Here is a 26,339-nt window from a genome sequence, read left to right on the forward strand (position 1 = left end):
AGAATTAGTGGGACTCTCTTCTTGGACAGCCGTTAACTTTGATGAGTGGCACATTCAGATTTTTACCTTGCCATTATCTTGAGAAAACAAGTTGCTAGGATTTAAGATAATTTGGATGGGGCGGGGGGAACTGTTTGTATTGGGAATTTTTAAATTATGAAGGAGAAAAGATGACCTTGAGATCTGAAAACTCCTTCCTAGTTGAAAGCCAGTCTAGGCCCTCCTACTAACTCTTTGGGGAGAGAATTTTTCACCCTCTCTGGGTCACCAGAGAACAAAATTTTTGAATGAGTCAGTTCATGAAAAGGACACCTTGCAAGGATATTGAACTGTAAGAGATTTGACTCTGAATCAATGTCACTTCACAATGCTTCAGTTATCTCTCTGTGTGGGAATAATTTTTAACTTGTCCTTTCTGAGAAACAATCTGCCGAAGGGCTAGCAGAGAATTAAGAGGAAAACATTTTGAAATGCAAAGCAAGATAGCAGTCAACAGTTCTCTGGGTGCCACTGTGTGGTCTTTTGGGGGTCGTTGCTGGCAGTGTAAGATGAGATGATTCATGAGCACAGCATTTACACAACCGAGAGCTCAGCTTATGAGTAAGAACATATTGATGTGTAATTATCATTATTATTATATCAAGTTCATATGTTTGGGGTCCAGTCAATAGATTGCCTTGCCCTAACTTCTCCTCTAGTGAATAGAATTTCAGTGGCTTCCAAACTCCGCGTTCCAGGCTCTGATAAACTAGGATTTTCAGCTTAGCAGTAATCTATTATTTTGACTTCATCTGTCAACTTAAAGTCTCCAGTGAGGAATACTGTAACTCCTATTGACTCTTATCTTTTCTGAGAAGAGATTTGAAACGGAAAAATGTAGATTGCTCGCCTTCTAATTAAAACTGCTCTTTAGCTCTCTGGGAAAAGGAGGTGAACTGTGAAAAACTGACAGTAGAGGTCCCCACAGTCCACTGTGCGTTAGATTTGCTCTAGGGAAAGGGGGAAAAAAAGCCCCTAACGGAGAAATACCACAGATTAAAATATCCTTTAAAATGACGTTCACATAGGTATGGATTAGTGTGTGATTTGGTACTGGAGCTTATAGTCTGACCCCAGGCCATGTGATTTATACAGAACCTCATGTAATCTTTCCCAAAACTGGGGTAGCCTTTTGGTTTAGAATAGTCTATTTTAAAACTGCATTAGCATTCATATTTAGGGGTGACAAGGAGATTTGGGCTGGACCTGGTGGTGCTCGGGACTCACCCCCGACTGTGCTCAGAGGTCACTTAGGAGGGGCTTGGGGGACCGTTTGTTGTGACAGTTATCAAGTCAGGATCAGCTGTGTGCAAGGCTCTTATTGCTGTCTTATCTTTCCAGCACTTCTAGTTTATGTTTTCAAGAAAGGCAAAAATAAGGGGTCTTTGAAATGAAATATTTAGGCATTTGATGAGTTTACTGGTGTGGGGGAGGTTTTCTGTAAACTCAGCCCTCAGATGCATGCCTAAAATAGTAATTCTGTTTTTGCTTGCAGCCATTGAAAGGAACAATTTAATGAGGCTTTCTCAAACCATACCATTTACACCAATCCAGTTGTTTGGTGAGTACCATCTCTACCTTTTTGAGACTGTGGTAGGGCAGAGGTCTAATGTCAGAGGAAATTAGAGAAGGAGCCATTTTGCATCATTTAGTTGATTTTTTTTTTTTTTTGCCAGTAGTTGTAGTTGAGTGAAATTACTTTCCTAGAACAAATTCTGGATAACTCCCTGGCCAGCACTGAAGGTCAAAATCTATGACTTTGGGGATAGGCCCTATAATGAACAGCAATTAAGAGGAAAGCAATAAAGTTGCACCTGACATTTGCTGATGTAAGCCTGGAAGTAAGTAGGAAGGAAAAGAACCAACCAAGCATGCATAATAAACAAAGAAAGTGATAAATGTCAATATCAGGAAAGTTAACAGGCATCTGAAAAGATATCCTTTGTGTCTTATTTTTGTATGTGTCCTATAAATTAATTGCTCTTCATTCAGAGAGCAAACATTATTTTTAAAGACTGGAGAAAGACAGAAAAGTTGCTTGCATTAGCTAAGGCTATCAGAGTTTTCTTTGTCCCACTAGTTGACAATATAATAAAGGTCTCCGCCATGTGTCTTAGATATCCACCTCCCGCTCTCTCTTCAGAGGGGTCCAGATCTGACGGTTTCTGTTAGTTGATGCCAATGCTTCTACTCTCATTGCAGCTCGGGAGAACCTCTCTCCACCCTCTAGGTATTTAGAACTCTAAAAAAAAATACTTTGTGGCATTCATCTGGGCATTGAGAATAAATATTTGAAAATATGTGACTTAGTGTACTATAAATGTTTTCTGTTAAAATATTAAATGCAAGAGTGAAATGGATGGATTCCTTTTCTGACAAACCAATAGTGATTGTATACAAAGCGATGTGAAACAGAGGCTTAAGGAGACAAACACAGCCCGGTTAGAATTTTGTGTAAAAAATCTAACTTCTCTTGTGAGGAAACACTGTCTTAGGCGGAGTCTGGCTTGAACAAGAATTTCTCTCTGTACCATAGGGCTGGAGTGATATATACTGGACAGGGTGTTTGCCTTGCATGCTGCGAACTTGGGTTCGATCCTCAGCATCCCATGTACTCCCCCGAGTGCCACCAGAAGTAATTCATGAGCTCAGAGCTAGAAGTTACCCCTGAGATTGCCAGCTGTGCCCCCCCAAACAACAATAACAAAATTACTCTCTGTATCACAGGGAGTGGATACTCTATTAAAGAATATTCTGTGTCTGAAATCTTTTTAAAAGGATGTCTGTGATGTTTTAATTCACTCTGGCTAAATTGGCACATTTAATCTTTCCTAAGCCCTAAAGGAATGTTATTTTCATGCCCATTTTACTGATGAGGACAGCAAGGCTTTAGGTAACTTGTCCAAAGGCAAGAAGGATGGAAAGGTTTTGAGATATGATCCTGTTTCTGCCTCACATCAACTGAATGAAACCATGCGCACTCAGTGAGGATGCTGTCGCTTCTGACAATAAGATGATTTTAAAAAATGTATAAAGTTTATATATATCACATGCATGTGTATACAGTACATAATGGATATACTGCATTTTGGGGGCGACATTGAAATGTCAAGGAAGATCTAATTAGGGAGAAAAGGTCTGATGAGATTCCTTAGGAACTATAAATAATGTCACAAAAAAGCTCAGATTAAAGTATCTCTTTAGAAGTGTTTGTCTTTAACAAGAAAAGCTTCTCATCGTGACCTTGAGTTATTTCTCATTACCATCTACAGTAAGAACATCTAAATGCTGGTGCTGCATCCAAAGCTTTGCAGTGCTGCTCCCCGAAAGGAACACTGATAAGTGACAGCAAAGCCTTCTCCTTCTCTTCTGGTCATTTGGGAAGATTAACTAATGTGTGGGACCAGGCCTTCAGCCCAAGGTGTCCTGCATGCCATTAGGCCTGGCTGAGTCCGGGGTGGTAATCAGGATGCTGTCTGGGTCCCAGATCAGGGTGTGGCTGAGTGTCCTGCCCCCTTGTCTTTGCAGCAGGGGAAGAAGTGACTGTGTATCGGCTGGAGGAGAGTTCCCCGATGAACCTGGATAAAAGCATGTCTTCTTGGTCCCGGCAAGGGCGAGCGGCCATGATCCAGGTGCTGTCTCGGGAGGAGATGGACGGCGGGCTCCGCAGAGCCATGAAGGTCATCAGCACTTGGGCTGAGGAGGACATTCTTAAGCCAGGGCAGGTTTTTATTGTGAAGTCCTTTCTGCCAGAGGTTGTGCAGGCGTGGCACACAATCTTCCAGGAGAGCACTGTGCTTCATCTCTGCCTCAGGGTGAGTCAGGGGCCTGGAGATCAGCAGAAGCACAGTTCAGTCTACAAATGCAGTAGCGTATTCTTCTCGGAAGTCGTGGTGTTTTGTGCTTTTGGGGGGAGGGTTTTTGTTTATTTGAAGGCCATACCCAGAAGTGTCAGGGTTTACTCTGTGCTCAGGGAACCTCTCTGGGCGGCTCAGGGCGCCTACGGGGTGCTGAGGGTCAAACTGGAATCTGCCACAGACAGAGCAAGTGCCCTCACCTCTGCTCTGTCTCTCTGGGTGTTGCTCTTCTGTCCTGTGAATTTTTATTCTTGCAGTGGAGAGAGATGTGAGCTGAGTAAGGCTAGAAAGCATGTTTGGAAGGTCCTACTTACCTTGGTCACTAATTAATAGGCATGTGATATACTCCCTATTTTGTAGGAGATTCAACAACAGAGAGCTGCTCAAAAACTGATCTATACCTTCAACCACGTAAAACCACAAACCATTCCCTACACACCAAGGTGAGGAAATGTTGGCACTCTTGGCCTCCTTTTAAGTCGAAATACCTATCAATCTCTTCTCAGAACGGTTAATTGTGAGAAACTCCAAGTCGATGGGAATTTCCCCATCACCTTATTTTTTGGGGTTGTGCCGTCTATAGTTCTGGAGATTGTTAATAGAGAACTTAACCTTTCAGGGATATCTTTGCTTAACTAACCTAACTAACCTAATTCATGTGAGCAAGCAGTCAGAGAAGCTCAGGCAGAGGCCATGAATTACATCTTAATTACTTGAAGTAGTGCATCCTGGGTCTGGGACATTATGATAGAAGCACATTTCTATTTTATGCATGATTTCTCTGTTAAATATGGTATAGAATTTAGAAAGTTTATAAGAACTAACTCTAGTAACTCTCACTTGTGAACCTCCACCCACTTGCATCCATTTAGCAAGACAGATCATAATCTGATGTTGAGAACTTGCAGCAAAGTTTTATTGTTTTATTTATAAGGAACTTTATAGAGCACAGAAAGAAAAGACGAGTCCAGCACTCATAAAAGGGCTGGAAAGTTTCTCAAAGTGAAGGGAGGTGGGTCAGCATGGGAAATAATATGTCATTGCATTCTGTCCTTTCTGTAGATGCCAGAGACCTTGTGCATTGAGGTTGCACGAGACAGAGTTAGGTCATCTTCTCTGTTGCTGTTTGGCAACATACGTCCCACCTTTGCTGCTCTGCGGGGGTCAATAGCTTCTTTCTCCCCCCTCACAGGTTCCTGGAAGTCCTGCTAATCTACTGTCATTCAGCTAACCAGTGGCTCACCATTGAGAAGTACATGACTGGGGAGTTTCGGAAGTACAACAATAACAACGGAGACGAAATCGCACCCCGCAGCACCCTGGAGGAGCTGATGTTGGCGTTCTCCCACTGGACCTACCAGTACACTCGGGGAGAGCTGCTGGTTCTAGACATGCAAGGTGACCGTTAGCCTTGGGCTCCATCCACACTTAGGAGGGAAGGCTCAGGAGACATGGGCCAGGACACGCTTTCTCCATATCATTAACACTAGCATTGGTCCATCGCTATTTCTTCACATAGTGCCAGAGTTAATATGATTTAGTGGAGACAGTCCTGGACCATGTGTGATTTTTTTTCTAAATCTGAAAACTAAAAGATGGTATCCATTTTCTGAATTTGCTTATTATTTGTGAAAGTGTCTCAAGTGGGGATAAGCAGATAAGTGTTCTGAGAAGCCTTGTAAGAACCACGCTGGGCAATGTGTAGAGTTCCTTATGGTAGCTTTCAAGGGTGTCTGAGCATTTATTTATAAATAAATAATAATAAATATATTATTTATTTAATATAGTGTTTATATTGAACACTGATTGATGTCTGTTGTTCAGGAGACAAAGGTTATCATGAACAATATACTAAGTTGTTCCTTGCTTACATCCAGGAGAAAATGCAGGATGTCTTAAATGTAAAGATTTTTAAAAATATTGATGTAAATGGAGAATGATCTTTGTCCCACATTTTCCAGTTTTATGGCATTACCTTGGCATTATGCTTATAATAATATATAGACATGTATCTGTTTACATAAGAACATTTCAGTTCTGGGTACTTTTTATGACTTTGACCCTATTGCTTTAGCAGTTGATAATTTAGCATGTATTCTCTGTTGTGTGCATTCCTATGACAGTTCATGAAAATACAAACTTCTGGAGGGAATGCAGTACACTCTTATATAATGGAAGCTTTTGATCAGGACATCTTTCCACTCTCAACACCTCACATGTGATTTATAATCCTGCAACACAAAACAGAGTATCTCTGGCAGGATTTCCTTGCAGGGACAGAACGAAATTTGTATTAAGGTCAAGGTGTGGACCCTGGGCTCACTGACTAGAGCTTTGGTTTTAAATAAGGGATTTAGCCCAGGACCCTGTAAGAAGTCATCTCATTTAATCCCAGAAGCAGCACCCCGAGATAGATATCATGGGGAATTTAGGCCCAGATACTTTAAATAACTTGCCCAAGGTTGCACAGCTATTAGGGGGAAGCAGGATGCAGACTTAAGCTGGTTTGATCATCCATGTTCTTCCCTTCATGCTGTACTGACTTTTCTTTCTCTATAAATATCATACCCACGGGGAATAGCTGTTCTGGTTCATTTGAAATGGTCGGGACTGTTTTTGTTCTCTCTGACTTTCCCAGCTCTCCAGTCCTGTGATTCTGTACCCACAGCAGACTTAAAGGCTGGTGAGAGTTGAGATCGGAATCCTGGGGCGCTGTGAATGATGTCTAGTAAGACTGCAAAGCCATTTTTGATTGAAATTTATGCCTTGCACTAGTGGATGCTCATATGCTTTCAGAACATATATATATATATACACACACACACACATATCTATATATCTCCACATATGTGTGCATGTCTCTGTCCTTTCAGATCTGTGATTTTTACAAGGTTGAATCACATTTATAACACGAAAACACAATATTTTAGTATGCAATATAAATAAAGTCAAGATGCTTCAGCTTTTAAAGCAGCAAGTACTTGATCCATGTAAGCTCAGCTCACTGATGCCCAAGGCAATTGCTTTTGTTGCTCATTTTGGGTTGATTGTTTTCATCTGTACTCGAGTGTCTGCGCTCTGAATTTTGGGTGGAGTTGTTTCCAAAAGCAAAAACAGAAACAAACAAACAAAAAACAACCAAAGAAAAACTTTAAGGAGTTAATGATGACTCTTCAGTGTGTTTTATATTCTGCTTGAATAGGTTTTTATTTAATGATGTTTATGTTTGGAGAGTTTTATGTCTCTTAGTAATCCAAAGTGACATTAAACAGAACAAATGCTGTGTTGATAGTCTGGGGGGAAAAGGGAATTAACTTTATTCTTTTACTGGGCAATTATGTGAATTACTGAAATAGTCCACTCCAAATAAACTATGTCAAAACATTGACCTTCAAAGGAGGAAAGAGTAAGCATCATAGAATGGACTTGCAGAAGTTGAGATACTTACTGGAAAGTTTTTGCCAATTGTCTAGGCCTGAATTTGTAAAAGAACACGAATCCCATAATAGTAATTATAGGCAGTTACATTACTGCTAGTAGCTAACAGTTATAAGTACTTCATGCCAGACATTTGGCTAAAGACTTACGTGTATTATCGTATTTAATCCAAACCAGATTGGCAAGGAACCATGGGAGAATATAATATATTCTTAAAATATCTTACTGGCTTTTGGTCCAGTTTTGTGTTATATTTAGTTGAATAGCATTTCTCATCTTCAGAGAGATGCTGCACATTATTTATTTGGTAGAGAGAAGAGATGGAAGGGACAATTCGCAGGGGTAAGGAGAAACTCTGCAATTGCTGTGCTGGAGTCTGAATCCTGGCCCACCCAAAAGTAGCTGAATAACTGGGGATTATCACTCTATCTCTTCATTTATAAGTGGGGAAGAGAATATTAATCACTTAGCTCCTGGAGTTGTCCAGGGACTGAAATAAGACCATTTCCTGGTATCCAAACCTTCAGTGGACATCAGTTACTGTTGTTGGTATTAATATCCATGTGGCTTTTCAAAATGGAGGTTAGTATTCATTTGTGGGGAGTCTGCTCTTAGTACGGAGGTCCTGGGGCACTTCAGGGAGAGCCCAGCTTTGGCCTCTAATTCATGTGCTTTGGCTCTTTATTGCTTGTGGAAAAGAAGTCACGAGAAGCAGGCGGTATTTTGTTTCAGTCTCTTCTTTCTTTGCCTTTTTTTCAAGGGTGTGACAGTCGTCATCCTGAAGATTGTCACACAGTGCCAAAAAGCTGAGCTCCCAAGAAGGATTTCATCAGTTTCTGATCACTAACAATTTCCAGTATTGCTTCAGTCTTGTTATATGTGAGAATACTTCATGTGAGAGCCTTAATAATCATTACCTGTAATGTAACATTTAATTCCAAGAATTGGGAAGTAGCTGTTGCATTTCAAATTACAGTGTCCATGAAATTTTTCAAAACATTATATATGTATATATATAAAATCTCCCCCCCCCTTGTTTTGGGGCCACACCCGGAAGTGCTCAGAGATTACTACTGGTTCTGCACTCAAGGATCACTCCTGGCAAGCCCAGTAACCGAGGTTGGCCAAATGCTGTAGGAAGTACCCTACCCACTGTGCTATTGCTCTGGCCCCCTCATTGTATATATTTTTAAGGAACCTTTGGAGATCCTCTATTTTTGTTATCCAAAGTCAGTTTTCAGAGTAAGTCAGCATTTGCATCAGCAGCATTGCAAGAAATTAATTCTGCCCTAGAGAAGGCAGTGTCTTTCTAGCAACGTAGAAATGGACTGACTTATCCCAATGTGGTTCAGCTCAAAGTATAAGTTGCTTGGTTTCTCAAAGCGATGTGCTATAATACTGGCAGTAATATCCACCCACAAGCATTTTCTCTTTTAGAGCCTTTAAAGAGAGCTCATGGGGATTTTAGTTGTTAAAATGTCTTATTTTCTCCCATGTCTCTTTCTTACTATCTAGGAGAATACATAAGTAGGATGAGAGCCAATGTGAAAAGTGCCAGTTGGGTGTTTCTGTGAAGCTTCCTGGAGGCAGGGGTGGTGGTATGGATGGTGCGTGTTGCCAGACTACGTGTGGGTAGTAGGCGGTACCACTGATTCTCTGGTCTGCTCTCCATTTTTCACTCACTGGCCCTTTGCTGTCACTTGAGACTCCCAATTATGTGTTTAACTGTTTATCCATTGAACTTTTAGATTGGGTTTAGGGATCCAAAGATCTGTGGATATTTTTTATGTTCATTCTTGTAGGAGGACCAGTTCATTAGGAGCCATGGTACTTTAAGGAAATGAGATCATCAGAACATGATTTCACCAGTGGTTAAAAAAATAGTATTCTACTTCACAAGAAATATTGATTTTTAATAGAATAACAATAATAAAAATATAAGTTGACATTTAAAAACATTCTTTTAAGGGCCAGAAGGATAGTACAGCAGTCAGGGCACTTGTCTTGTATGATGCTGACCCAGATTCTTTCCCTGGCATCCCATATAGTCCCTCACCGGCAGGAGTAATTCTGAGTGCACAGCCCGGCTTAACTGCTGAGCTTTGCTAGCTGTGGCCCCCAAATCAAAACAAACCAAAACAAATTCTCTTGTCTAATTAGTTTCTACATAATAGCTCATTTAACTGTCTCAGTAGTAATCCTCACACTATTATTTATATTTTTGTATGATAGAGCTGGTATTTGGAGGCCAGAGGGACCTCTTAGTAGGTTGGAGTGTGTCCTTTAAATGCAGAAGGCCTGGGTTTGATCTTCAGCAATGCATAAGCCCCTGAATGTTGCCAGAAGTAGCCCCCAAGCACTGCTGGGATGTTGCCCCCAAACCCAAATCCAACCAAACAAAAACAATTTTGTGTTCTGAGAGATTGAAAGTATCTGAGTCATGCAACTAGAAAGTGATAGGGGCATACATGGAATTGGAGCACAAGCGTGTGATGGAAAGTAAATGTGTGCTGATCGATTTTATTTTTTACTTACTCACTGTAATTGCAAAGCTGTTGTAACAGAGTTTCAGACACTCAGTGTTCCAGCATTGAACTCACTACCAGGGTCAGTGTCCCTCTGCCAATGATCCAAGGTACCCTACTACCTCCTACCCCATCTCCTTAGCAAAATTATTTTTAAAATTGCTTATTATAATTTGGATCACATGCTTACAGTCGTGTTTCCTCATCTTCACATAACCAAAACGTCCAAGACCCTTGACCAAGATGCTTATAGAATTTTTACCCCTAATAAAACTTCCATATTTTTCCCCAAGTAGTATTACATCTTTAGATACTGTGCTTAATTCCAGTTTAAATTTGCAGCTGAGTCAAGCATCTGCTTCAAGCTTTTATCAGTGCTGGAAACTGCAGGCTCAAACATCTGAACTTAAACAGGCAGAGAGTTTGTAAACTTGGACTAGCTTTCTGTCTTCTCTTTGCGTGCGTACTGTTTAGAGAAGCTGGCTCTCCCAGGCGGTTCCTTCTTATATTTGTAATGAGAAAAAGATGAGTATTCAGTGTCTCTCAGTGCTTTTTTTTCTTAAAAGTTAGTGTCTCTCAGTGCTTTTTTTTCTTAAAAGTTAGTGGTTGGAAATACAGTACATTGGGCAGGGTGCTTGCTTTGCTCATGCCGACCTGGGTTTGATTCCTGGACACTCAGAGGGTCCCCTGAGCTCCAGTGGAAATGATTTCTGAGCACAGAGCCAGGAGTAAGCTCAGAGCACCACCAGCTGTGGCCCAAGTGAATGAAACCCTCAAACAAAAAGAATAATAAAGGGCAAAACAAAATTACTACACGTGCTACTCTATAAGCCTTACTTTCTTTTTCCTGTTCAGATCTCTGCTCCAGGGTCCCAGGGATGTCTGCAGTGGTACTTAGCAACCCAGATGCTTGGGCCCAGCTGTGTTGCGGGCCACGAGGACCACACCAACTGGTGCTGGAAGTGCTGGAAGTGGGACCATATGCAGTGAATGGAACTTGGCTCATCCTTGTGCACACAAGGCATGCACTCATGGCCCTGAAGTCTCTCCTTGGCCCAAGATTCTTACCTTTCTAAGTGTATAAAGGCCACTCAGAGAGTTCTAGTGGGATCACACTATCAAAACACATCTCTAGATCTGGAGAGTATTAGAGGTAGTGTTTGTCCTACACATGCCAACTTGGGTTTGATCTCCAGTATCCCCAATGGTCTCCTGAACCATATGGGATGGTTCCTGAGTAATTCCTGAGCACAGAACCAGGAGTAAGCCCTAAACAAACCAAACCAAGCCTCCACTTATCTACCCATTACTGCTGCCACCTTCTCCTGTGCTGTGGAAACTCCTGTACTATTCAGTCTAAGAGTTCTTTGTATACTGTGTTGTCAGTAATTTTGCTTCCGTTCCATTTATTCCACATAAGAGTGAGACCATCCTGTCTCTCACCTTTTGACTTCTTTCACTTTGAGGAATAAGTCATTATCTCTCAAGTTTTATTGATTTTTTTTTGCAAAAGGCATGGTTTTATCTAAAAATTTAAAAAGTGGAGTAGTGTTCCATTGAGAATATATGCCACAAATTCCCTCCTCTTCCTCCAACTCCCCTCTTTTTTTAAAAAAAATTATTTATTTTATTGAATCACCACGTGGAAAGTTACAAAGTTCTCAGGCTATGTCTCAGTTATACAGTGCTTGAACACCCGTCCCTTCACCAGTACCCATATTCCACTACCAAAACCCCCAGTATACTTCCCACCCCCCACCTCCCACCCCCGCCTGCATAGCTAATAAATTTCACTTCATTTTCTCTTTACCTTGATTACATTCCATATTTCAACACAAAACTGACTATTGTTATTGGAGTTTCCCCCCAAGAAAAACAGCCCTACTGACAAGGAAGCATTTGATAATTAGTTTTCCATTGTTGAGAATGAAGAGATACGAAGTCGCACAGCCGTGGTTTATGATTTCTGTATTTTAGTAATTAAGTCCAGGGAGATTTATGTTAGAAATTACATCATTTCCCTTCCTGGGGCAGCATGGGGCAATGGCTTAGTTCACAGTCTAGAGACATGGCTGCAAGCAGTTGCTGGGACCAAAAATAGTCTAGCTGGCCTCCAGATCGTGGTTGATCAGCAGCAGAGTGGCTGCACAAACGTGTGGCCACCCGGGTCAAATCTTGGCAGAGTGCGTGCCAGTATCCCCCTGGCCCGAGACTGCCCACGCACCTTGCTGTTTCAAGTTCATAGGTCTTTTTTTTTTCTCCTTCCCGTGCCACCAAGTTTGTAACCTGCTTAATAGTCCTCATAATATGGTGGACTTCGTGCCGCTTTTCCCTGAAAAGGGAAAAAAAAACCGATAAAGAGGGATCTTTCCCCTCCTTGGCCAGTGTGGGGCTATGGCTTAGTTCACAGTCTAAAGACATGGCTGCAAGCAGTTGCTGGGACCAAAAGTAGTCTAGCTGGCCTCCGGATTGTGGTCGATCAGCAGCAGAGCGGCTGCACAAACTTGTGGCCACCCGGGTCAAATCTCGGTGGAGCCCAACTGCCCTCTTTGTTGTTGTTGAGTGACAGGAGGTGACAACTTGGTGGGCTGCCGACTTTTGTTCTCATGCCAGGAGTGATCACTCTCATCATGTGGGTGAAACTGGGTATTGAACTGTTGGCCTCCAAGCTGCCGATTGGTCCGCCACTAAACCACTACATCCTGTGGCTCATATATATCTAGTTTAGAAAATACATATCATATGTCTTCTTTATCTAGTACTTAGGTTTATAGTCACATTTTGACTGGTGAGTTATGTTGCCATGAAAACAGATATGCAAATATACATTCAAATGCATATTTTCATCTTCTCTGGATAAATGCCTAGGAGGAGCATCAGTGACTCATACGGTCATTCCCTCTTACTTTAATTTTTAAGAAAATTCTTCATACCGTTTCTCATAGCAGCAATACCAACTACCACCTGCATTTTATAACAGAGACTTACTTTGGGTCTTATATACTTGTTTTGACAAATGTTAGCTTTAAATTATTCTTGCATGTTTAGGTGTCATTTTTGTTTTTTGGGGGGCCACAGCCAGTGGTACTTGGAACTTACTGCTGTCCCTATGTCTAGGGATCACTGTTTGTGGGGCTTGGGGGACCATATGGGGTGCTGCAGATGAACCTGTGTCAGCTGCATCGAGGGAAAGTGCCGTGCCCACTGTAATATCTCTCCAACCTCTGGTATCATTTTTTTTGAAAAAAAGAAGTATTTTTTTTTCTTTTTTGGGTCATACCCAGAAATGCACAGGGGTTACTCCTGACTCTGCACTTAGGAATTACTCCTGGTGGTGCTCAGGGAACCATACGGGATGCTGGGAATGGAACCCGGGTCGGCCACGTGCAAGGCAAACACCCTACCCGCTGTGCTATCGCTTCAGACCCAAGAAGTAAATTTTTATCAAAGAATAAAGTACATTTGGGAGAGTACATTAAGCATCCACATAAAAAATTTATGCAAATTTATACATGCATAATCAGTACATAGAACAAGGATTTGGGGCATTTATATTATTCTGTTTCTGTATGCTAGATATATGGTATTTGACATGAGGCTGATGTTGTACCTGCAGGAACATATAATATCCCCTTCTGAACATTGTGGGACACCATCTAAGGGGACGTGGGCTTGTGGGAGGGACACAGACGTTGGTTCTGCTTGAATTCTAATATCGCTTTTTGTGGACTGTGTAATCTCGGACAGTATTAAGCCTCTTTGACCTTCAGTAAAGTGAGGATGTAATAATGCTAATGATAGTTTTATGATTATAAAGAGTTAGAGAGAATACAATTAGAATGTCTAATAAATATGGGTGGTAAATAAACAGATACCATTAATAGTAATTGTGAATGTATGAGCACACTATGAATAAGGGTGTGGAAGTTTATTATAATATAATAGAGGGGATTGTAGAAGATAGTGCATTAGTTAAAATTTTAAACATGTCTATATAATTATCATAGTACATTTAGTTCACGTGGTGCATAGTTTACTACAGGGTGAATAAGAAGTAAGTTGAAATTTGTTATTTGCTTGAATTTGTAAGAAAATGAAATTCTCATTTCTAAATGTGTTTTCTTTCTTGTTTGGAGGTGTTGGTGAAAATTTGACAGATCCATCAGTTATAAAACCTGAAGACAAACAGTAAGTGAATTCAGAAAATTACAGTAACACATGATACATGTATTCAAGAAAATTCTTTTTAAACATTTCTATTTCTTGCCTAGATCCTAGAAAGATTTTCTAGAAGGTTTATATATATTACACACACAAAGTTTAAAAATCATAGTTTAGGAAATGGTGGCTAAACGAAAATATGGAAATAAAATTAGATTATATCTGGAGGAATACTTATAAACAGACATTATAAAGGCCAAGGCAGTAATCAGATTCATGTTGTCTATTTGAATTCGAGTTTTTCAGTGGTCCAAACAACATAGAAATATGGTTGAGTTCAGTCTGCACAGGCTTTGATGTGGAAACAATTAATATCATAGGAGAAGCTCTGATTTCTTTGTTGTCACAGCAGCATCGCTGCATCTTTTTGTGGACAATGTCTTTCACTGCAACTATAGAAAATAACAAGGTAGAGGAGAAAGAAAGAAGTGCAGAGTTGGTTAAGGACTGACCTGCTGGGGAAATGACAGCAATTCTCTAACAGGGCAGTCACCAGGAAGGCTTGTTAAAACACAGACAGTTGCTCCTCACCCACCCACCCTACTCTGCCCCCTGCTTTCTGACGCAGTGGGTCTAGAGTGGAAACAAATACTATAGCCCATTACCAGTGGTTCTCTTTTTTCACCCTTCTTGGGAGCTTCTCATAGCTGGTTGTATGGGGAACCTCTGCTGGAATCAATCTCAGACTTCTGAATGCAAAGATATTTCCAGTATACCACCCCCCTTTCCCACCCTCCCCCTGCTTCCATGGCAAACAATATTCCCTATACTCTCTCTCTACTTTACATATATATATATATATATATAGAGAGAGAGAGAGATGTTTCCGAGCCCATTGAGCTATCCCCTCTAACCCCCATGTGATTCTAACGTTGCTGGTTCAGAGACCATACTTAAGGAACTGTTAGGATACACATTTTTATTTTTCAGTTAATCTAAGTGTTTATACTTGACCCTGAGTTTTAGAAACAAAATGTCCTAAATGAGTTATTCCTAAATAACACAATTGGAATGTTTTACTTTTCCTCCCCCTGGGCCATAACTATTTAGTTTTACTTTTTTTTTTGTCTTTTTGGGATCACACATGGGGTTGCTCAGGGGTTACTCCTGTCTCTGCACTCAGGAATTACTCCTGGCGGTGCTGGGGGACCACATTGGATGCTGAGGATCGAACACGGGTCCGCCACGTGAAGGCAAATGCCCTACCGATTGTATTATTGCTCCTGCCCCAAATATTCACTGTTTTAATGCTGCTTTCTGTCACAGAATAATCTGAGTCTGTACTTATCTGAAGGACTCTATGCAATAGTCTGTCTAAAGGTATCTTAGCTTTTTAGGGGGAACTAGGTGAGCCAGAGAAGATAAAACATCTAAATTATTTCTGTGCGTTAAGTCCTACAATACTTGGTGGTGGGATTTTTGTCATGACTTTGTTATTTTTCATTTTCACTAAAAGAATATATTTATTCAGTAGTTCTGTGTGCCCTGGGTCTTTAGTAGGAACCCTTTATTATAAATGCAGCCTTCAGAATTTTGCAGTGAGAACTTTGAGCCCATATGATGCACCAAGTGTATATGGACCTTTTTAAAATTAAATTTTGGTGTTAGCATATGTCCCAAATAGTGTTTTCATAATTGTAAGAAGATGGTAGTCTTCCATTTGATAGTTGAGTATTTAATTGTATTCCACAGGCCTGTAGGTCTCAATTTCTATTAAACTTACCTAAAATATTTTATAAAAACATGCTCATAATTGTTGTCAGATCAGACTCTCCAAACGTATATCTATATTTTTAAATAGTTACTCGTGATTCTAATGGGCAGCCAGGGATGGGGATCTGTCTTATATCAAACTATTATTAATTTTAATTTTTTAGAATCTTTTTTCCCTTTTCTTTTTCTAAAAAAATTGAATCATTGTGAGATCCAGTTACAACGCTTTCCTCATTGAGTTTCAGTCATACAGTGACCTAACACCCATCCCTCTACGAGTGTACATTTTCCACCACCAATGTCCACAGTATCACTCCCACCACCTGCTGCCTTTATGGCAAGCACTTTCCTTTTTCACTCTGTGTCTACTTTTGGAAATTATGGTTTCCAATACAGATACCAAGAGACCATTATGTTTGGTCCTTTGCCTACTTTCAGCGCACATCTCCCATCCTGAGTGATCCCTCCAACCATCATTAACTTAGTGGTTCCTTCTCTTTCCCAACTGCCTTCTCCCTCAGCACGTGAGGCAGGCTTCCAACCATGGAACAATCTTCCTAGCTCTTGTCTCTACTGCCCTTGGGTGTTAGTCTCATACTGTCACTGTCACTGTCATCCCAGTGCTCATCGATTTGTTCGAGCGGGCACCAGTAACATCTCATTGAGAGACTTACTGTTACTGTTTTTGGCATATCCAATATGCACGGGTAGCTTGCCAGGCTCTGTTGCACGGGCTCAGTACTCTTGGTAGCTTGCCAGGCTCTCCGAGAGGGGTGGAGGAATCGAACTCGGGTCGGCCAAGTGAAAGGCGAATGCCCAACTGCTGTGCTATCGCTTCATGTTACTTTATATTCCACAACTGAGTGCAGTCATTCTATGTCTGTCCCTCTCTTGGATTCATTTCACTTAGCATGATACTCTCCATGTCCATCCACTTATAAGCAAATTTCATGACTTCATCTTTTCTAACAGCTGCATAGTATTCCATTCAAACTATTATTTTTAATGACTTGAGAATAGGAACTCTGGACACTGATAGAATAGCATCCCTGTCACCTGCCTGGTTTTATGGGGCCACTTAATTTGTGGTTTAGGTATTAAGGCAAATGTAAAAAGAAGTCCTATTAGTTTCCATTGGTGACAAATTGCATGTAATTGGATTAGTGAGACCCATTTCCAGATGCTTTCTGTGTGTTAAAGCTAGTGACATAATATATGGACCATGGGCCAGTAACACCACCACAACCTGGGAGATGCAGAATATCAAGGGTCTTTGTAGGCCTACTGAATGAGAATTTGAATTTTCACAAGCTTGAAAATCTGCCAGTCTTGCAACACTAATTTTAATTTTAAATTAAAGTTTGAGAAGCCCCAGTTTTAGCTAGTGCTTTTACGTGTGTATTTTCACCCTCAATAGCAGCTTTGCTAGCAAGAGTCTTCAATTCTATTTTGCAAACGGGAAGATGGAAAGTCATGAAGTTGCTAACAACCCTATAAGTGGAAGGAGTCAACAAAATCAATGAAATAGTTTTCTACTCCAAAGGGAAGATGCTTTGGCACTGGAAATCTGTTATAGTCTTTAATCTTTTTACTTCTCTCAGTATTTTGCCTGTGAAGACAAAGTTTCCTCCAAATTCTATTTGGCCTCTCCATTTGGTTCATTGGAAGCTATCTCAGTTATTGTTTGTTTGGGGCTGCATAATTTTACTTACTGCTTTAATGATTTTGGGCTTACCAAGTATGAAGGAATGGTGATGTGCTTTTCAGAAATCTCTGTATACAGGACACTAATTAGTTTTTCCTTGCAGGTGGAAAGTGCTTTTTCCGCACTGTGAAAAGTTTGGAAAACTTTATAAATTAAGAAAAAATTCTATTTGTTTAAACATTTTTTAAAGTTTTGCTTGTTATTTAATTAATTTATTTATTATTGAATCACAGTGAGATATAGAGTTACAAGGTTGTTCATGATTGGGTTTTAGTCGCATAAGATTCCAACACCTGTCTCTTCACCAGTGTACATTTTCCACTATCAATGTCTGCAGTAGAAAACCATCTTAACAAATGTGGCTCTTTGGGATCGCAAGGGGGATCAACAAACTTGAAGTTTGTTGGCTTCTTCAAGTTTACTGGGTTACTATGGGATACTGTTCGGTATCTCAGAGAATCCTAGTTGAGCTCCTAGGTTTTAAGGGGTAGAGGAAGTGAATGTCCTTACAAACTTCATTTCCTTCTCTTCTACGTGGGGACAGGTTGGATCACTCTATGCATTTAATTATAATTTTGATTATTATGTCCTTAATTTGCACATAGCATGTAGAGGGAAATTAGTGTTAAGCTTTCATCTGAGGATCTAAGTTTGGGGGATTTCTGTAGAATTCACTGGAGATTTGGAATTGGTGTGCATGGAAAGCAAAGAGTGAGATATTACAACGGGATCATGTTAAAGAGACTAACAGAGAAATTATTCATGTCTAACCTTTGGTTCCTTTGCTTTTTGGCGGGGGAGGGTGGAATTTGGGGTCATACCTGAAAGTGCTCAGGGCTTACTCCTGGCTCTGTGCTCAGGGATCACTGCTGGTGGTTCTTGAGAAACCATATGCGGTGCCGGGGATCAAACAGGTCAGCTGCTTGCAAGGCCAGCGCCTTAAACCCTCGCACTGTCTCTCCAGCAGACACATTGCAAAAGTGGAAGAAAAACCACTTTCTCCTTTTACTTTGCAGGCAGCATAGAACTCTAGTACAAATATCAAGTTAAACTTTTTTCTTTTTTTTTTTTTTGCTACATTCAATTTCACCTTATTGAAGTGCTTTCTTACCAGCTGAAGAGAAAGAGAGGAATAGTTAACAAGAGGCAATTTACACAGCCAGTAAATACCACCAAGCCGTATTCTGTAAGGGCAATTGAGTGACCAGGAAAGTTAATCCTAGGTGTCTGCTCACTTTGTCTTCCCAAGAGGTTTTAGCTACCTACTCGCCGCAGTGCAGAGAGGCAATCTGAGATCCAACTGACATCAGCCCTCATTCTGAGTTTGGCACATCTTCAGAGCCTGTTGTTCTGCCAAAAGGAAGTGGAAATTGAGATAAATGTTTCAATACTCAGATGGAAAAGAAGTTCGTTTTTACACCACGTCCTTTTGGAGAAACCACATTTCTTAGAAGCGAAGTTTATTGTTTCCTTTTGTGATAGTTTTCTTAGGACATGGTATTTAAGACCAGTAATTAAGTTCAGACTTTCAAATGGTACTGTTTCTCCTTTGCATATCGTTAAAACCAAATTTTGTTTCATAAAGTTTTCTGTGGAAGTGTTTTATATTCTTAACAGTAATGAGGGGGGGTGATCTGATAATAGGACGTTGATCATAGATCATTAAAAGGTTTTTGATAGCTATGGATTATTCCAAATGTACGTTATGCACACTGTCTACTTCTACATTTAGCATATGTTGTTTACTTTGATAAGCATTGTCCAATGAAACTTTTCTTTCGACACAAATCTCAGAAATTGCATTTTGCAGCTCTAAAAAGCCATGAGTACTGGATGCAGGGCTTTTGCTGGGCATTTGGGTGTGAGGGCATGATTCTATTTAGGAAAGTGTCTGGATTTGAAACAATACATATGCATCTTTTTTGAAGGTGTGTTCCAATAGCAACTTTATTTTACTTTATCTTTCGGGGATTCTTATTGAACATTTGGTTTTGAATGTCATTCTCTCACCCCATATGCATTAAAAAAGGGTCCCACTGTATTTTGTTTTAATGTGGTACATAGAAAATTCACTCTTCTATCAGCTTAGTGTTGGAATGAGTTTCACAGTAGGTCTTGGAGTTGGGTACAAAGATTTAAGTGCATTTGAATTTTAAATTTGCAAACCTAACAGTGTTGTTTCTCCAAGTGCTCTGTTTGTTGGCTCCTTCAAGTTTACTGGGTTACTACGGGATACTGTTCGGTATCTCAGAGAATCCTAGTTGAGCTCCTTTTTCCGAGCTGTGATCTAATTGATATTCTGGTATTTCCTCTAGATCAAGAGGAATGGTGTTTGGACCAGCCAATTTAGGGGAAGATGCAATTAGAAACTTCATTACAAAGCATCGTTGCAACTCCTGCTGCCGGAAACTCAAACTCTCTGGTATGCCCTAAACAATCCTGTTTTCCTTTAAGAAAATCTCTCATCGAACAACATCCATTGTAGCCTCGGATGGAGTAGGAAATCTTAACCACATTTTTATCTCATTCGCAGTCAAGGCCTGACTTTCTGACTGCAAATTTTTCAAGTCTCTAAAGGGATTAAAAGGACAGGGATTTACTTCGGATTCTGCCAAACTGTGATAAAACAACATTGGACCCAATACTTGTCACAGTCTCTCCAAGGGAAAAGTTCCACTGACTTAATTGGGGTAAAGTTGGACCACAGCTGGTCTCTGCCCCTGGCCTCTCTTTGGATTCTGTGTGGGGCCTGCAGTACTTCTATTTTGTTCTTCTTACTCATTGGACACTTGGGAGGGTGGAGTATGGAGGGGAACAGCTGTCAGTAAAAGTGCTTTTCTCTACTGAAATCTCCCACTTTAAGCACACTTTGTTTTATATATATATGTATATATATACACATATATACATATATGTACATATATAGCAAATATGTATATATATTTAAAAATCCAATTTGATAACTTGGCACACTTTCCTGAAACCAGTACAGTCACTGTAGAAAATATTTCTAGCATAGAAGCAAGCAGCTGGAGGTCTGTGCTCTCAGATGGGGGACCCCAGCTCTTTGAAATTCTCTTCTTTTGCCTCAGGAGGGATGCTTTATGTCTTCCTGTATTGTACTATTTTTCTTAGGTCATAACCAGTGTCCTTAGGGCGGGATTTCGCATATTTTAACTGAGTAGCCCTTTTTGACTTAGAGAAAATGATCACACCCTGAATCGTAAGTTAGCTGAAGATCACAGTGCTTGTAACTTGGGTAGAGTCAATATAAATTTTCAGCAAAGATGGGCAACTTCTAGTCTTGCTGGAGCTCGAGGTGGAAGGAGCTCTTGAGGGCAGAAACTGGGCTGGGCCTGTGGAACTGCAGAGGTTTGACTCACTCCTTTCCTTCTCAAGCAAGCTAGCTGTCCAGATAATGAAAGTCAAGTTTCTTGGGTTTTGTTCTTTTTTTGAACCTACCTTGTTAGGTGTTGAATCATCAATTCACTAATAACTCTATCATGAAACCTAACCAGTGCTCCCATTTGAAACTCAGTTAACATGTTTTAGTGAAAGCAAGAGGAAATAATGTCATTTACTTAAAAATTTGGTTATCTGTGTTAAACAATGATTAGCCTGTATAATGATATTCAGGATGATTGTTTTCTTTTACATTTGATTTGATTTTTTAAAATATTTATAGAAGAGAAACAGTTTAAGATAGTGAATGAGATCCAGAAGCAGATTGATTAAGTCCTCATATTAATTCTACTTCTCTTTTCTTTCTTTCAACTAAGTATGTGATCACAGGCTCCAGTTTTCTTACCTGCAAAGGGTGGTGGTGGTGGTGGTGGTGGTGGTGGTGGTGGTGTGTATGTGAGGCTAAGCACCAATCTCATAAGGCTGATATGAGAATTAAAGTAATTTATGGGAAAAATTAAATAATTTGTGGATATTTTCAATGAATGTGGCTTAGTGTTAAGCTGGACTATGTTTTTAGTTTAATGTCTAGATGATCTCAATTTAAAAAATAATGTAAAGAATTTATGTTGAAAGTTGGGCTGGAGCGATAGCACAGTGGGTAGGGCATTCACCTTGCACATAGCCAACCCAGGTTTGATTCCTCCGCCTCTCTCAGAGAGCCTGGCAAGCTATCGAGAGTATCCTGCCTGCAAGGCAGAGCCTGGCAAGCTACCCATTGCATATTCCCAAATTTGGCATATTGCATATGCCAAAAACAGTAACAACAAGCCTCACAATGGAGACATTACTGGTGCCTGCTCGAGCCAATCGATGAGCAACAGGATGACAGTGACAATGACAGTGATGTTGAAAGTTAAATAATTTAATAATTGAACAACATCTATCGTTGTTGTGTAGTATAGGAAATCAGGTGTTTGTCTTATATGCAGCTGACTCTGGTGCCACATACTGTCTCCTGAGTAGAGCCAGGGATCATTCCTGAACTCAGAGCCAGGAGAGGCCCTGAGCACTTTTGGGTGTGCCCTCCACAAGAGCCCCCCAAATTTAATAATAGAGCATTAAAAAGTTGCACAAATATTTAAAGCTAATACCCCCTTTGTATATTTATCTCTGAAGGTTGCCTCTATCAGTGTTCTATTTTATTTTATTTTTTAAGGATTTTATTTTATTGAATCACCATGTGGAAAATTACAATGCTTTCAGGCTTAAGTCTCAGTTATACAATGCTGGAACAACCATCCCTTCACCAGTGCCTATATCCCACCACCAAAAAAAAAAAAACCAAAAAAACCCAAACAGCACACCTCCCATCCCGACCCCCCTGCACCCCCCCCCCGCCATGTAACTGATAAATTTCACTTTACTTTCTATTTACTATGGTTACATTCAATATTTCAACACAAACCTCACTATTATTGTTAGGAGTACCCCACTAGTCAGACCTGTTGTGAAGAGGTATGAAGCCGTGCGGTTTTGGATTTCTGTACTTTAGCAACTAAGTCCAGGGAGATTTCTTCCAGATATTGGATCATTGCAAGCTTGTAAACCCCATCTATGGTTGTCATAATATGGCAGTCACCAGGCCCTTCACCCGCGGCAAGGAAGAGGCGAGAGAGACAAATATCTTTTCCCTCCTGGGCAGGCATGGGGCCTCGGCTTAGTTTTCAGTCTGGAGACATTCTGCAAGGAGCTGCCCATGCCGAAAAATTTAGCTGGCGTCTGGAGTCACGCTCGTGCAGCTGCAGAGAGGCCGCACACATGTGCGGCCCCCAGGATCATATCTTGGCGGCGGGAGCCAGTATTTTATTTTATTAATCTCCCTCACAAATTGAAGGAAACTTAGGAAGATGATCTAGTAATTGGATGAGGCTTTCCTAGGCTTTACTATTCCTGAAGTACAATTTTGTGGTGGTATTTCAGAGTTGTGCCACTGAAATTTTGAGCTCACCAATTTTTTCAACCCCCTCTCTGCCCATCATTAAGCAGTGAAAATGCCTTGTTTCTAGTTTAGCCTCCTTTATCTTGGGCCAGGTCGTGCTGATAGGGCACTATGTGTTGAGCCAAACAACTAACACTTTTTTTTCCCAGCCCTGAGTGAACACATTTTAAAAGAGAATTGAGCAGTTAAGAATGAAACTTGGACTTTGAGGACAGGAAGAATAGTTTGGATATGAGGATTTGAGTTTGACATGTTAGTGCCTGAATGAAATGGAGGCCTCTCTAAGCACTTGGCAGATTCTAAATTCCTGTCTATCTGTGTACATACTGCGTTCTAAAGGATCCCCTATGACCATCTTGTCTTCCTTGCAGATTTGAAGAGAAATGACTATTCCCCTGGAAGGATCAAGTCCACCTATGGACTTGAACTGAAAATTGAAGCAACTGAGGGACCTCCAGCAAGCGAAAAGAGTATGCATTCTCCAGAAGATCTCACACGACTGTAAGAAGGAGAGAGATAAGACAATAGGTGATCTAGGCCTCCCTTCCATGAAATCTTTGGTCAAGTCAGTTGATGGACCAACAGGGATTACATCAGAGCCTTTTCAGGATGCCTAGTTTGCAGGCCTTGGGCACTGTATGAGCCTCATGTCTCAGGACCCCACTGATGTAGAATGTAAGGGTGCTTTGTTGTGTCTGTCATCCTCAAGTCGTATGGGAAGACACTTGGACAGGACTCCCAGTTCTTTATACCTCATTGCTTTAGCTGTTCTCTTAGGACCCTTGAAGCAGAATGCCAAGCACAAGGAAATGAGGGAGATAAATTTAATTTATTTTCTTACTATGTGTGAAGACTCCAGTCTCCACTCCAGCCTCATAACTTCTCCCCATTTTTTATGATGTATATATGTACACAAAAATGTTCTTGACTTCTTCCCTCTTCCTTTCCCATGGTATAAGGCTTTGAATAGTAACAGGGAAGATAATGGAAAGAGGGTGTGATTGCAGATTGCACACTTCTGTACAAACTAACAGGTAAAAAAGTATCCTGGTGATATCTAAGTAAATTTGAGGAATTATAAGGGACACATATATTGTCCAATCATTTCAGGTTTTTCTTAAAGAAAGCAGAGGGGCATCTGAGATAAATGACCTGACAACCCTAAAATATAGGGTAATAATGATATATAAAACAAGAAATCATTACGAAGTGTTTCTCTTTTCCTTAATCTCATTTTCTAGTGAGCTCACTAAGACAAGCTGAAGAAGCACTCCTTTTTTCCAAACTTGTGTATGATATTACAGGACTAAATTATTCTGTGTCAGATTCTAGAGGCAGAAGATACATTTCAGACTGAAAATATGCTTCAAAGGTGTTTTATTTGCTCCAGTGCCAAAATCTGATAGCTATAGTGCTACGCTATGGTCTGTATGTACGTCCTGAGAAAATGTCATTCTTTTCAGAAGTTTGAATGAAGATTTGCTGAAGCTTCATTGTATACCATGTTTGGGGAATTGGACAACCCTTTTTCATATTTTCCCTGATCACCCTACCTCAGAATAAGCATGAGCTTACAAGGAGGAGATGGGGAGCTGAGAATCTTCTTCCTCCCCACCCCCCCCAACTCCTACCCCACACATCTCTTTTCATTACTATCAAGTGTTCCAGTACCCACTACCAGCAACAAATGCCCTGGCTGAAAATTTTTCAGCTAATCTTTAAAACTGTGTTTACTAGTTCTCTTTTTAAGTCAACATTCCTGAAATTTTAGGCTTGTAAGAGAGTTGCGGAAAGCTAACTATGCAGGTTCTGGATTGGGTCTAATTCTTTGAACCGTGAATTGCACAATGGCAAATTTATAACCCTTTAACTTTGGCCTTGTAGGTAGTGTAGTGGAAGGTGGGAAATTTGAGTATTTCTTGATTGGAAATAAGGATAGAATGTTAATGCTTTCCTTTAACCCTCCCCCCACCCCACACACTTTCAACTGCTCTGCAAATCAGTAAGGGATATATTAATACTTATTTCAGTGCTGTGATCAACTATGGGATCAACACTTTGTCCAAAAGTCAAACTAAAAAAATGATTTACAGATGTTTGTTACCTGGAATAGAGCTTGAAAACAAATACATTTTGATTTCAAATGTTGGTGTTGGTTGTTGATTTTTTTTAAAAAAATTCTTTCTTTTTTTTTAATTCTTTTATTGATTCACCATGTGGAAAGTTACAAAGCTTTCAGGTTAAAGTCTCAGGTATACAATGCTCAAACACCCATCCCTTCACCAGTGCACATATTCCACCACCAAGAATCACGATATACCTCCCCCCTTCCCCCCACCTCACCAGCCCCCCACTCCGCATGTGTAACTGGTAAATTTCACTTTACGTTCACTTTACTTTGATTACATTCAATATTTAAACAAAAAATTCACTATTATTGATTTGGAGTTTCTCCCCCCTAAAGTCGATCTGCTGAAAAGAAAGCGTTTGGTAATTTGTTTTCCATTGCTGAGAATGAAGAGATAGGAGGTCAGGAGGCCGCACCAGCAGCAGCATAGTTTTGGATTTCTGTATTTTAGTATTTTAGTAACTAAGTCCAGAGAAATGTCTGCCAGGAATCGCAACATTGTAAGCTTCTACCTCTCAGCTACTTTATATTCCACATATGAGTGCAATCTTTCTATGTCTGTCTCTTTCTTTCTGACTCATTTCACTCAGCATGATACTTTCCATGTTGATCCACTTATATGCAAATTTCATGACTTCATGTTTTCTGACAGCTACGTAGTATTCCATTGTGTAAATATACCAGAGTTTCTTTAGCCAATCATCTGTTTTCGGGCACTCTGGTTTTTTCCATATTGTGGCTATAGTAAACAGAGCGGCAATGAACATGGAAATACAGATGTCATCTCTACTATACCTTTTTGCCTCTCCGGAATATATTCCCAGGAGTGGTATTGCTGGGTCTAATGGGAGCTCAATTTCTAACTTTTTGAGAATCGTCCATATTGTTTTCCAAAAGGGCTGAACCAGTTGGCATTCCCACCAGCAGTGAAGGAGAGTCTCTTTCTCCCCACAACCACGCCAACACCGGTTGCCTTTGTTCTTTGGGATATGGGCCAGTCTCTGTGGTGTGAGATGATATCTCATTGTTGTTTTGATCTGCATCTCCCTGATAATTAGTGATGTTGAACATTTTCTCATGTGCCCCTGAGCCATTCGGATTTCTTCTTTGGAAAAGTTTCTGTTCATTTCATCACCCCATTTTTTGATCGGGTCGGCAGTTTTCTTCTTGTGGAGTTCAACCAGTGCATTGTATATCCTTGTTATCAACCCCTTATCGGATGGGTACTGCATAAATATCCTTTCCCATTCTGTAGATTCTCTTTGTATTTTGGTCACTGTTTCTTTTGAGTTGCAGAAGCTTCTTAGTT

The 26,339-nt window shown here is 40.4% G+C and overlaps 1 protein-coding gene across 1 annotated transcript in view; it reads left to right on the forward strand.

Annotated features, from left to right (window-relative positions):
- TRPM6 (transient receptor potential cation channel subfamily M member 6) overlaps nucleotides 1-24,988 on the forward strand; it is a 127,072-nt gene extending 102,084 nt beyond the window's left edge. Inside the window, exons 32-38 of the mRNA XM_055135132.1 lie at nucleotides 1,535-1,600; nucleotides 3,568-3,854; nucleotides 4,257-4,339; nucleotides 5,089-5,294; nucleotides 13,996-14,047; nucleotides 19,814-19,920; nucleotides 23,274-24,988. Of these exons, the coding sequence (XP_054991107.1) occupies nucleotides 1,535-1,600; nucleotides 3,568-3,854; nucleotides 4,257-4,339; nucleotides 5,089-5,294; nucleotides 13,996-14,047; nucleotides 19,814-19,920; nucleotides 23,274-23,407 (935 nt within the window). The 3' untranslated portion in view covers nucleotides 23,408-24,988. The remainder of the gene's footprint in view (nucleotides 1-1,534; nucleotides 1,601-3,567; nucleotides 3,855-4,256; nucleotides 4,340-5,088; nucleotides 5,295-13,995; nucleotides 14,048-19,813; nucleotides 19,921-23,273) is intronic.
- Nucleotides 24,989-26,339: the final 1,351 nt, after the last annotated feature.

Source organism: Sorex araneus, chromosome 1 (genome assembly GCF_027595985.1).
Source record: "Sorex araneus isolate mSorAra2 chromosome 1, mSorAra2.pri, whole genome shotgun sequence".
Taxonomy (NCBI): Eukaryota; Metazoa; Chordata; class Mammalia; order Eulipotyphla; family Soricidae; genus Sorex; species Sorex araneus.